Genomic DNA, 14836 nt, shown 5'->3' on the forward strand with positions numbered 1-14836 from the left:
AATAACTTAACTTAACTTTTAAACTTTAACTTAACTACGTTAGTAGTAAGTAAGAAGTAAAAAGTAAACGTAACGAAACGAAACCGAAACGTACTACTCTCTCTCTCTCTCTCTCTCTCTCTCTCTCTCTCTCTCTCTCTCTCTAGCAGAAACATATATTTAATTTTAATAATATTTTATTTGGAAAAATACAGAGAGAATATTTTAAAAATATGTCTTCTGTAAAAAAAAAATAATATTCTCTCTGCACGGTATTTTAAAATATACATCATTAATATATAAAAATCCGATTTTATATCTGTATTAATTTTCTAAATATGTGAACGCAACAGTTTTTTGCAAAACATAAAAATAGTAATTTTTTTTAATAATAAAAAATATGTTGGTTCTGACACATCCAAAAAATATAAAATATATATGTATTATTGACTATTGATTAAAGTATGTTTTTTTACATTGTATTTTTGCATTCTAATTATAGCGCACTCTTATTAGTCTAATTACCTTGACACTTTGTTTGCAAATATAGGTATATATATATATATATATATTTATATAAAGTAAGAATTTTGTGTGTATTATTACAACATTTATAGATAGTTTCAGCAACTAGATTTTAGTCTGTAGGAAGAAAAAAAAAATAGATAATTTTCGACATTCTTATACAGTATTAAATATTTTATTATACTGAGAGAGAGCTGACGATTGCAAATAATCCGATCGTCTTTAGTGTTATAAATAGTTAATTAATAATAAAAAGAGCCGATAATTTCGTCTACCATTGGGAGAATGACAGTCTACCACTTGTCTATCTGTCGGCGCGATTAATAAATTGTCAGGATTAAAAGGGTTCACGATCATAATAAATGCACTGTGCCCGGAGGTTGGATTTGACGTAAATCGGTAAAACTGGAGTGAAATTTTCACACACTCTCGATAGTCTCGAGCGTGTTCGTTTACACTTCTATTTTATCCCCTTGTCGTCGCCTGATTAATGTGGATTACAGCAGACTAGAAAGAATAAGGACTCTGTATTTGATCGCGCGAATTACATCGGGGGGAATATAAATTTATGGACTAACACACTGTAGCGTGTTGCCTGGACACGAGTAACAGGTTATAAATATCGAATCGGGTACAAACGCCATTTCATTTATCCATAAAATTTTCCGATATAGATAAATTATGCAGCATCGGAAATATGCCAATAATAGCAACGGATTAATTTAGATCATTTACAAGCCTTTATGGTTTCACTTCTACATCGCTTATTGCTCTTTTTAATCTGATGAATAACTTATTTGTGAAATAAATATTCTAGTGCTCGTTTATTGTCAAGCAGAAATATCTAATTTTTGCATCGAAATGATTCAAAACAGATACGTAATTATTTCGCCAATCAAATCTGTTGTCGATTATAATAAATGTTTTGTGTTTTCTATTATTGACTCGTTACTAACATTAAGTGTAATAAAGTGTGTTGTGCGAATATGCAGTCTTTTATTTTAATTAATTTAATATATTTTAACGTAGTCTCTGAAAAGTAAACTAACAAGCATAAATACTTATACACATTTCTAATAGCTAATAATAACATTTTAATTTTTAATAATAACATTTCTCGTTTATCAATGCACTCAGACAATACGTAAAAAGAGATATGTGACATTAAAGACTAAAAACGTCTTAAAGATATTTTTTAAAAGACATCTTTGAAACGTATGTTTCGATTTTGGATTTTTTGTTGTTTTATATAAGTGTTGTATACAATATAAGATGAAAAAAAAGATAATTATATAACAATAATAATAATGAACATAATAAATTATTATGTTCTATTTTATATAAAATACTTTTTTTTTAATATTGGTTTATTGAATATAATAGTAATTTTTTTTATTAAGAATTAGGTAAAAGACAACGCGTGTCTGACGAAAAATAATGATATGTGATAAGTGAAGATAACATTGCTTTTGATCTTTTCCCGCTCAAAGGTATAATATGGCTATCCACGTTTATCGGCTAATTGAAATTTTCAAAGGTAATCATTTACCGGATTGGATTAAAAATGGAATAATTGCTGGGGATCAAAGAAAGCTATTTTCTACCGCTCAAATACCGCAATGGATTCTATTGTGGCATCATTGCATATATACGATTCATCCTTTTTTTTTAAATCACGTTCACCAAATAAACTAACAATCGAGAAATTCGAGAAATTTCATTGAGAAAATATAATCGAGAAATTATTATCGTTTTTTAATTTCTAATATATTTTTGAAGTTAAATCTGTTGGAAAAGGAAAATAAAATTTTTCAGTAATTTTAGTAATTTAAAAATTACTAAAATTTATCGGAGTGAAGGTGAGGACGGATTTTGGCGAAATTTTTCGGGAAAGTGCTTCTAAAATGTGTTTCTCGATGCCGGGAATCAATTTTCGTTGTCGGTATATATCTTTTTCGAGACACCTCATAGACGCGGCGATGAAGGCTCGAAGTAGATGATGCTTCCTTCCTCCGTCTGTATCTGTCGATTGCCAATATCTCGGCAAGACGGCAAGAGACGGCGGGATCGAACAAGTAGGATTCTTGGTTCCGATAAGAGTTAGTGCTCACTTGTTGACCCGCTTCGACGATCGTAACTTATCGAGATACAAGACCGACGATTGAGAGAAACGACGTGTGGCCAGACATTGAGAGGATTTATCGAGAGGTCTTTTTTAATAATATCACACGCACGAAGATTTTTATGGCGTTTGCGATAGATCACATGACATGTCAACGCTTTAGTGATTTTCAGTTAGACATTTAACTGATTTTTAGCGACGAAAACTCGCAGTCGATTAAGTAACGGTTCGTATCTCACCGACAATTTATATCATATTACGACACTCGATTCGTCAAGAGTTATTACACTCAGAGAAAAACATAGTGACAACTATACAAGTTTTATATGTAGAATGTACTGAAAGAACGCTCCAGATGACATGGTCAATGTACAACAGCATTAATAAATATTGCAGTATACAAAAGATTAATAACGCTAACTTAAATTGAAATCAAAGTCGTCTTCTAAAGTCGTTTTTAATTAGAACAAACTATTTTATAATTGCAACAACTGTAAAATAATTGAACTATGTACGGAAAGAACCGTTTTGCAGAATTCAGTATTTAAAAATTTAACTAGATACATTTCTGAAAATAATTCTATTGGACCATCAAAGTAATTATGTAATAATTTTAAGAATGATGAGCAATGTTGCAAGAAGTTTCGATGTTCTAGCAGTTTGAGTGATCTACATGATTATTTTGAGACTCCGACAAAAATTATTTTTAGTTTTTTAGATTTGTATCTTCAGTTAAATTTTTAGATACTTCAGTAAAATCATTCTTTCCATGTATATTAATTCTGCATAAATATAAAATTTGTATATTTGTCATCTTTATACATAGTTGTTTGTCTTTTTTTTTTGAACATATAAAAGAATTCATAATCGAACTGGATAACTCTCTATAGTAGTTCATACACAGTACTATTACTCACTGATCAATGTTACGCTAAGTATCGCATGGCAAGTAAATTTTCTGTTTTGCAGTTTGCTTGCAAATCATCGTTAGGCATTTCGACTCATCGTTTGGCATGATCCGATTGGATTGCGCGCGCTCGCGTAGTCGAGTAGAATTATAGACGCAGTGCGCTGGCCAATGCCGATCCGTTACAACGAATAGCTACAGATAGAACCGATAATGAATTGGAATTGTTCGGAAACTGCATAGGCGCTTTAGCAACAACGCGAATACGCCGTTTACTACAGTTGCGCACATAGTTATTCGAATAATATGTTTCGATAATTGGAGGCTTTTACATGTGGGTCCAATTGGAATTGCCCATTTCTATGCCAATGACAAGTCTCTCTTCGGTAAAGTTAGCCTGTCATATTTGCCGCGGCGAGCGTCTTTGTTTAAGTTGGATTGCTTCCTTTGATACCTAATTGCTTGCAATTTCATTCAATATCATTCTTAGTCACAGGTCGTAAATTCGTTGCATCTAAATAGTTTTGACCTTGAAAACTTTGCAGCGAGTTGATGTTAATCTTTTTATCATGATAAAAGAATCAAGATTTATTTAAACGAAACGATTTTCTCTTAGCAATATTTTGAATCTGATTTGTCAGCGAAAATGTTTATTTATTCCAACATTTTAGTATTCTCTATAGTGACAACGATTTTACAACGTATCATTAAAAGGATGTTATATCTCTGTTGCTTCGATTTTTGATAAAATAATGTGTTTTTGATCCATGAATGTGCGACGTAACATGAATTAACATAGAAATTGCGAGAAGATACTAAAATGCAGGAACAGATGGTGCGGTTCTGCTAAAAAAGTGGGACGGAAATAACAGCCAACGGAGAGAAACGGCGGAGAGCAACTACCTAATGAATGCCATGTTGAATTTACCTGTGCACCGACGAGGCCAGCGCGTAATCTAGGGATGTCCGTGTGACTCCAGTCTGATCTGGCCCATGGGTCAACCCTGCCGAGATCGCTGCTCAGGTTGACTTCGCCAAGTTGATTGTGTACGAACTTTCTAACGTTCCAGGGCAAATCGTTGTGCCTGCAAATTGGAAATAGTTTTAATAATATTACGTGCAACATATATAATATATATTTTTACTAAGAAACATTTCTGGTTGAAAATGAAAGAATCAGGAGATTCTGATTATATCAGAATTCTGATTATATCAACCAGATTTATAAGATTCAACTAGAAAATTTTGATTTGTTCATTTTCAGTCAAAATTTTAATTAATGCAATCAAACTCTTTTTCTAGTGTTGCGATACTCAGCAATAGGGTTTATTAACTTAAAAATTTATGATATGCTGTCTGTATATCATATATGCATATTTATATAATAATAATAATAATAATAATCTAAAATTTTACAACTCCTATACTGAGTACCTATATTGAGTACAACAATACGAAATTGTTTTATTTAAAATTCTTTTATATCTAAATATTATAATATATATATATATATATTATAATATATAAATATTATAATATTATAGTAAAATATTATAAATGTTATCTCTTCTGCAAATTATTTTATTGTGACAAATATAGCCGAAGCCTCGGTTGAATTACGAAAACGCTTGCACGGAATACGGAATATCTGGATTTGAATTCTGGATTTGAAAGGTAATATTTTTTTGCAAATTATTTACAGTTTTTAAAATGCTATAAAATTATTAATATTCTTCTAAGATACTTACTTAGAATATCAAAAATTATTAAATTGGTTGTCAATTTAATATAAGATACAATTAAATTAAATATTCTGTTCATGATTGTGTTTTAAAATTGAAAAAGATTTCGTTATGTGGTTTTACAGTATTGGATATGTAAATTCATTCTGAAATATTTAAGCATTAAGATTCGCTTTGAAATCGAATATTATTTCTCATAATTAACTTATTAACTTATTTATTTAGACGTCAATCTAATATGAATTATAAATTATGTATTTATATATAATATTTTATTTTGTCTAATGAAGTTGTGAAATAGAATTGGAATCTATGTCCATTGTAAGATGAACAATTAATGTTTATCAATGCTTAAAAATTTTTGTAATTTTTTTCTTTAATATTTATGACTGATGAAGATTGTAATCGAAACTTGTTTTGCTTTTTTTATATTTTTAGTATAATTTATATAGATATTTAATTCTACTTATTTCTATTTTTAACCATATCATCTGTTCGCGTTTTTGGTTTTTGAATTAAATTTTTTTGTTATTATAACAACAAGCTGAATCTTATAATGATATAATCTTTGTAATATCCTAGTAGCGATGAGATATGTTTTCTATTTAAATATCACAATTATGGAATTATATACTTGAATAATATGTTCGAAATATATATTGGTCTGCATATTGCAATGTTACTTGAGATTAATAAGCAAGATAGAATCGAATGGGATTTATTCGATTTCGAGTATCTGGGGATTATATCCATATGATTATGTAATGTAATATATGATAGCTTGTAATAATTACTTGCTATTATATTATAGTGAGATCATATACTCCGAAAACAAAATCATATAATAGGCAATTCAATTTATATTATTTTTCAAATGTCTTTACATATTAAAAATATTGTATATATATATTTTTTTTATTTTGGCCAACGGTACGTTTTATCGTCAATTCAGTAATAAAAACACTTACCCGTCGATCAGAGGCACTTCAGTGAGAATCCTCCTGATCACGTCCAGCCTCTGCTGGTGCGTGGCAGGCGCGGATTGTAGTAGAAACGGCAAACAGAGGCCTCCGAGGAGCAGGACGACCACTAGGAGCAGGACAGGCGCCAACACCCGACATCTCCTGCGAGGACTCTCGTCTCTGCGATCCTTGCTGCTGCCGCTGCTAGGCGAGTCCTCGCACGGTGGCGGTAATCGCACGGTGCCGTTGCAAGGCGCCACATCTGGCAGTTCTGTTAGGCACGTGGTCTGAAAAAAAAAATCCAAAATTGTATGACATTCTGCTTACTTTTCTATTATTGATCTCGTTAAATTATTAATTTCGGAAATACAGAGGAAATTGTTATAAGGAATAGAGATTAGAATAAGCTGACGTCATTTATCATTATTTTGATATTAAAATGATCAAGTAATGTTAATTTGTTTGCTGAGTATTAGGTTCTTTAACAAGCGTGAAAGAAATATTATGATATACCTGTTTAGTTTATATTTTTTTTTTAGAGAGAGCGGTTTTATAATATTTTTCAAAAAATTTTTTTAAATTATGTACAGATTTCTTAAATAATACGTTTTTGAGTTTGAAATTTCAAAATTCATTTTTATCAATTTTTTAGTAAACTACTTTAGGCTATTGAACTATTAGGATATCTATTGTAATAATTTATTTTGTAGGTAGCTTTCGTCAGTTTGGTTGATGTTCAAACAGTGACTAAGTTTGCGAAACAGATCTCATTCATGAAGCAGACAGAATATTTGAGTCAATTCAGTATATCGAGATATTTGCCTAGTAAATTAATTAATCTGGTTAATAGCCGTGGCGGAGATTACACGCTAATATTCAGATGTAAACGCATACGTTTGGAAATAAATAATTACTTGTCTGTGCGTTATAAGCGACATTGCGCAGAAGGTTAATACTTTTTTAGTTAATTGAAGTCACAATATATTTTAATAATTAAAATAAACCGACCGAGTATTGGCAAAAGATTTTAATTAAACATATTCAAACGTATTAATATGATGAAACATTTTATTTTTTTAAATTGTAATTTAAGATACATTTTTATATATTGCATTAAGAATTAATAATATTTGACATTCTCATAACACATTGAAAACAAATTGCGCTTCTTTTGAATATACGATCTCTCTTTTAATATACGATCAAATATATTGGATGAAAACTTTTTGCTACATATTGATCTTACTGCAGTTGTACGGTACAACGTTATGTTTATATATTATACTAAAAGAAAAATATTGGATATTTGTTTGATTATAATTGTATGCTAAAATAATTATGGTTAGAAGCTCCATTTTTTATTACTGCTATATGTTAGTAATAACAATTATTTGTAGTTCTATACAAGATATATATAATTGGTCCCGAAAATGATAAATTATAGCTAAATTGTCATTATAATTGCAATAATATTTTTTTCTCGGTGTAATAATATTCGCAAAATTGTTCCAAATTTTTCAGATACTGTAATGAGTTTCGTAGCTATATAGCAGAGGGATATAAATTCTGTCGTCTCACACACGTGCGAGACTTTCCGACGCGAGCGAAACGTATCCGAGCGAAGTTAGACAATCGCGCGTGTTAACGACTATTTAAGTGTCTCTCAGAAAGTGCATTACGTTATAGTAGCGCATGCAGTGGAAACGGTCGGCACGGCGGCTGTAACCTGTCCGCGGAAAAATACAACTACCCGTGGACGGAAGTATAGCCTCGAAAGAGGGTGTTGGATGAAAGGAGGACTCCTCCGCGGCGTCACTGCGACGCTCTGCAGGCAACGCGCGGTAAACTTTTGTTCGCCCTCCTTTCGGCCACCATAAAACACGTTAACGCCTGGCTACGGATTTTCCGCGCGTACATATATAGCATATACATATAGTGCAGTCGTGTAGACTGTAGAACACAGTCTACACAGTCACGAAAGGTATTGGGATACTTGGCGAGCCTCTGGGAATTTTCCCAGTTTCTACAGTTGTCGTAAACAACTCACCAAGTCATAACTTTCATGTATACACCCCTTCGCAATAACTCGTGATACCCATCAAATTTCACACGGTTATACAAATCAAATAAAATCGCGGATCCTCGTTGAGACGATTGATTGATATCATCAATGATAAGAGAATAATTTTCCATAACTTTTCCAGTTGTTTGAGTAAAACTTAATTTGTGTACGTCAACATTTTCATACATAATACATTAATAAAAATAAGCAAAGAAGTCATATTTATTCAAAGCGAGTCTTTGTGTCTAATAATATTTTTGTGTGAATTTGGACGAATTCCAGTTCAAACAAACTACGCGCCAATTATGTGTTGGTGTTGAAATACAATCCTGAACTGGAGTACGTAATATCACTAATTAAATTCACAAACAATTTAATGTTATTGATGCTAATGAGCATTCTTTAAACACTGTAGAAAATTTAATATATTAAATTTTAAGCATTTTAATTATTCTTGATTAAGATAGTTAAGGAAACCATAATAAATTGCGAGCTTTCAACGAGATATTCAACACAATTAAAAACAGAATCAAATAATAATAATCGCAAAGAATGACCGAAAGAATTGAAGACCAGAAATGAAGATAATCTCGTTATTGTAGATAAAAAAAGGTAAAAAATAATTGGAAAGATATAAAGAATTTTTAAAAGGTATAGCAAGTACTTATGCCGCTTCCGATACTTTCTTTCGGCGAAACTTAATATCTGCACGTTCTTTTCTACACACCTATTCTGTTTAGCGTATTTATGGCATACAATAATACGAAGGGTACAAAGTTTCGCGAGATGCTTGCATGCGGTGGAAGAAGCTCAAACGAGAACGATGAAAACGAGAATCAATGAACTAAATCGTAAAAGTTATCATCGATATTATCGCGCGAAAGAAACGGTATGCGTTATCGTCGAAGCGCGAAACAGTGAACGCTATTCTCATTTTTAGCTGTTTCTTCGTTTTCTTATTCATGATTCTGCTCGGTGAGAATCGATTATCGATACTGTGGGTAATTAATAGCTGCTTGGAAGTAATGAAAATGAAAGCTATGGACACACGTCGTTTCGGTGCATATAACTGAGAGAGGGGGGGGGGAGGGGAGAGAGAGAGAGAGAGAGAAGGTGGGAGGGAGGGAGGAAGGGGGAAGGGAGATTTTCCTGATAATACTCGTAATTCATTTAAAATTAAATTTAGTGATTACAATTCGTTTTCTTCTTTCATTTTCTAAATACAAAAATAAATGAATTTCACTTTATTCATTAAATATCAATATAAAGGATAAAATTGAAAGTAATCTTTAAAATCGAACACATTTTCTTCCAGCAGTTTAATAGCGAAATAAAGAGAACAATTCCGAGTTTTCGATTTTTTTCATCGGCGAGCAATCGCCGACAAATTAATTCGTACTTTGCTACGCAAGGTACGTAAATTATTATCACTTGTGATAATAATAATAGGCGACCACCTTTTAGCGCTGCTCCTCTAGAATTTAACGAAAAAGCGAATTCAACGTACTTTTATAACTATGCTAAAAGTTTTTACCGCGAGCGTAAACGTATTAATTAAGTGTTAATTTAGCGCGTTTAAAAATGAACACGACACATAAGGCAGTTATGCAGATACAAAACACAGAAGATGTAACATTTTGACTCATTTTCATTTTTCTTAAAATGAAATTTCTTTTATTAGCGTAATAGACCATGTCTCTCCAAATATCATTTTCTTTACACAAACTTTGAAAATATTTAAAGATTTTATTTTATTTTTTGGAAATAGTATAAAATACTCGTTTTATTTAACATATTAGAACTTTTTGACGGATATAAGAGAGAAAGAATAAGTTTATGCTATACATTTTTTTAATTAAAAAAATTTTTTTTGTTCTACAAAGAATATGAAAAATAATAAAAAATTAAAATAAAAATTGTTATTTATTGTGTTGATTATTGTCAGAAAATTTTACACATAATTTGTACACAAGATATTATTTCCCGTGTTAAAGTGTAAGTTTGGGATATTTTTTTTGGTATTTGTTAGAATTTTGATTTTTTCGACAGTATTTTTTTAGGTATATTGAGAGACTCGACAAAATAATAAAAGTGATATATATTATAAATAAAAGATTTCGAAATTTCCATTGAAAAATAGTGCCTAGCTGTGTATTCTTTTTTCGATTTGCAATTGTAAAATATGACGGTATCATGTGTATTCGCTTGTTATTTTGTACTGATACAGTTGTGCCATTTTGCTCTATACAGTTCGTAGTACCTACTCTAAAACTGTAATGGAAGTCCTTTCGCATCTGACGTGTTCTTACGCGATTAAGTCCGGACCCGACTTCTCAGGGAGACGTGAAGTGTGAGATTCGTAGTTGGCTCTTTGGGTACACGACGGGAAACCTGGAGGTGAACGCCATCGTTGATTCCTTCTTGTGTCTAGTTAATGGAACTAAGAAGCTCGTAAACGTATTAACTGCTGTAAAGGACATCGGCTTTGATCCGCCTGTGACGAGTGCCTATCTTCGTCTTTGCTCTTTGAAAAGTGGTATGTGTAATTCGCTGTTTTAAGTGCAAAAATAAAGCTGCTCTCTAATATAAAATCATTAAAAATTAATAAATAGCATGCACAGAAGAATTATTATTTAAACAAATGTAAAGTTTTTTGACAGTCGAAATATAAAAAGATACTAAATGAAGGTGTTTCTATTTGTATTTTAATTTAAATTGTGATACGTATTTCTGAAACATTGGTTGCGTATATCAGCATTTGAGTGTTTCTTTTATTATCGGTTTTTGTTTTCGAACGAGAAAAGGAAACATTCAAGACGTGTCTAGTGATGATATTTCGATCGATATCTTTTCTTTTCATACATCATATATAAGCTAACCATAATATGAAGAAAATACGAATAATCCCGCAAGCATAACTCCGTATAGTCATTTGGGTTTAGTGAACTCACGGATCTGAGCTCATCATACCACGGACACTCGCAATAGATACATCACACATCCATTCATATACAGGCAAATTTCTAAATAATAATGCAGCGAATAAAGTTACAAAAGAGATAGATTAATTTAAAAGAAAAGAATAAAAATATATTGAGACATAAATGTATAAATTTTTTAAAATAATTTTATTTAATTCAATATAATTAACTCTACAGTCAAACACAAATTATCTGAAATCCATTTTTTTTACATATTTAAAATGATTTTAAAAAATTCGCAAACATATTTTCAACTTTCTAGAACAATGGAAAATAATAAAATGTAGTATATAATTTAATTTGTTGAACTTGCGAGAAATTTGTACGAATAAAACTCGGTCGGACATGAAATATCCAGGATAATATCGTAAGGGTTTATATTATTAAATATTTATTAAATTTAATAATTTAATATAATTAAATTTAATAAAGTTAAATTTAATGTAATTAATTTAACATATTTCTATTTAATATACAAATCCGTATAGAGAAGAAAAAAAAGAGAAATAAAAATCATCAGAGAATGTAATGCAATGTAATATAAATACAGCCTAACATTTTCTTTCATTAAAAAAATGGAAGAGAAAAAGAGAAAATTTGCGAAAGATGCATCAAGAACTTGTCGGATAAGCGACTTAAAGTCTTCTTTAGGAGATGCATTCTCGTTAAATAAGTCCTGTAACGAGGTTCCTCGCCAAACTCTCGTAACAGGGAGTCCTCCTTCGAGCTTCTTGAAGTGCGCCAAATTTTATGTCTCGCTATAACGACGGAGAGATAAAAGCCACGCGAGTTTGGAGAACGCTTATCTCGCCGTTCATAATTTCGGAAATCGGACAAGTGGGACACGACCGCAAGAATGGATGGTAAGTTTTAAGCTGTAAAGTCCTCGCGGAGTTTACTCGTCGTTAATAGCGCGCCATTGCGGTGTCAAGAGGATCAAGTGGGTGTCGGGGGGGAAAGAGGCACGGGAAACTTTAATAACGAATGTAATTCACAGTCGCGGTCGTGCGTCCGGTTTAAAGCCGCACGTCAAACACTATACCTCTCTGTACTAGGCTAAAGACACTTTCCATCCCTCTGCACTTGTGCGTGTACGGAAGTAATAGGCGAGGAAAGGAGACTTGAAAGACGGCGGGACCAGAACGACACCGCGTGCGAGAGCATTGTCAAGTTTTCGTATAAATTTCTCCTCGACGTGAATTCAAAGACCGCCGCGGGGAGGTTCGTATAAAGCCGTGCCGGAAGGGTAGTCGGGACGAAACGAAAGCGGTGAGGGCTGGCCTAAAGAACAGGTGGCATTCGAGACTACAGTACCCCCTTGTGTCCCCTTCTCCTTTCACTCCTCTTCTTGTCTTTATCTCGGCTGTCTCCTCGTTCTCTTAATTCCGGAGCGATTAACGATCTACGCTGCTGAGAAATTAGTCTGTCTTGTTTCTGTCCTTTGCTTTCTTCTCCTTTTCTTGGGCTTCTACTCACTTTTTCGACGTGTTGGCGTTTCAATTTCTTTTTACTTTTCCTCCTAATTATCACATCCTTAAACATGAGATCTTTTGTCGAATGATCCCTCTTCGTCTCTTTTAGCTTGACAAAAGAGCAATGATAATTCAATCCTGTTAGTTAAAAATAAGAAATTTTGTTATTTTTAACTTCCATGTATATCAAAATATCAATACAATCAATCCATTTCTGTGGTTAAATTACTTTTATTTAAAGTAACCAATATCCATATTGTTATGCATTTAATAGTAAATAATAATTGAAATTTTTGTTAAATTTAATGTTAATTTTAGTTAAATTTTAATATTTAATTTTTAGTTAAATTGTTTAATTTTAAAGTTAAATTAACCCCTCCGTCGACAATGTGAGATTTCCATATTTTTTCTGCAATTTGGAAATTTGGATCTTCAAATTTCAGTACAGATTTTTATTTATTATTCTGGCCTGAAAAAAATATGGCCTGAATAAAAATCTGAAAGAATTTTTACATTTATAAGAATGTATAAGAATGATAAAAAAATTTCAACGAGTTTTTATTATTATAGAAGTGCATTACATTTTACTTATTTTTTATAGATTTAAATTTATCTACTAAAATTTATAATAAAAAAAATCGACTGTCCTTTTAGAGTTATCCTTTTAGAGTCAATATTGTCGGTGAAGGGTTAACGACATGTATTGAGTAGGTGACGACCTATAGAAATGGTTAAAAATAATTCAAATTGTGTGTGGGTATAATTTAGCATTATTTAACGGTAGTGTATTAGGAATGAAAAATAAAGTTAATATATCACATAACTATATGCATAGTCTATATATATATCTCAGTTAAAGTATCAGTAGTAGAATTCTATAGATGCTTATAATCGAAGAATCAGTATGCCCTCTTTTATATCATGCATAACAAAGTTTGTGGTGTGTTTATTTTGCAATGAACGCAGCACCGCTTTTTTGTTAATCGAGTGATGTGCTTAATGCTGAATCGGACGAATGAACCGTAAAAAGAGGCAATTTTCTATAATGTTAAACAATATTATTTAAGAAGAAAATTCTGATTCTCGCCAGAATCGAGATGTTATTAATGTCATTTTATATAAGCTGATTAAAAGGAAATAACGAGAAATATTATAATTATCGTAGTGATTGTGTTCTGAATTATGCATTTCGAAATTATCAATACGTTTGTCACGACGGACAAATACCGCTCGTTTATTATCATTTCTCGCTGCCTCGTAACGCGCATTCCCCTGACTCTTTTAATCCCTACCGGTTGGAACGTTAATTCCACCATTCTGTCTTCAATTGCATAAGCCGCTCGTTAAATGTAAATTTTCTGCGTGTGACAACACGTTACGGGAGATATCTAACGACAGCCGCATGCGTGGTTTAGATTCGCGCCGGATTAGACTTAATGAATTTACGCCATTTCGACGGTCCGAATGTCGACGTCGAGGTAGAGATGCACTAACATACGGGACATTTAGTCGGAATTAAGGATGACCTTTGTTCTCGCTCGCCACACGCGAATTCGCACGTCCGCGCACATTTTGTTTTGAGTAATGAGCACGCGCGTCGCAATTGGCGCAAATACTAATGCAAAAAGAGCAGGAGAGGGAGTGAAATGGGGAGAAAGAGCTTTTGTCTAGGAAAATGGCGGTACCTCGTCTGTCGAATAGCCGGACAATAATTTACGTTCTTGTCACAAGAGACAGATGAGAACTAGCCAAACATTTGTTTTGATATATTCGTATTGTAATGTAGAATAACATTCTGTTATTTTATACGGATTATATAAGGCATCAAATCCATATTTCAAGGCTTTTTTTGATTAATTTGGAGTCGATTTTTCCGGAACTCATGAATCTGTAGACCTGTTGGTCTACATAATGAATCGATTGGACTAATATACCTTATTCAATTATAAATCTAATATGAAATATATTGTATATGAAGAGATTCGTAATCTAAGAATCATAAAGTATAAAAGGCAGAAAGAAAGTCTGTATGAGCCAGTTGCAGTTAACGATAAATTATTGCATAGATTCGTCTTTTGGTAATT

General features: G+C 32.0%; 1 protein-coding gene across 1 annotated transcript in view; it reads right to left on the minus strand.

Annotated features, from left to right (window-relative positions):
- LOC105623397 (dipeptidase 1-like) overlaps positions 1-14836 on the minus strand; it is a 140369-nt gene that overhangs the window by 65919 nt on the left and 59614 nt on the right. The window contains exons 3-4 of the mRNA XM_012204794.1: positions 6244-6524; positions 4462-4618 (exon numbers count right to left, since the gene is read on the minus strand). Of these exons, the coding sequence (XP_012060184.1) occupies positions 4462-4618; positions 6244-6524 (438 nt within the window). The remainder of the gene's footprint in view (positions 1-4461; positions 4619-6243; positions 6525-14836) is intronic.

This window comes from Atta cephalotes, assembly GCF_000143395.1.
Source record: "Atta cephalotes unplaced genomic scaffold scaffold00002, whole genome shotgun sequence".
Classification (NCBI taxonomy): Eukaryota; Metazoa; Arthropoda; class Insecta; order Hymenoptera; family Formicidae; genus Atta; species Atta cephalotes.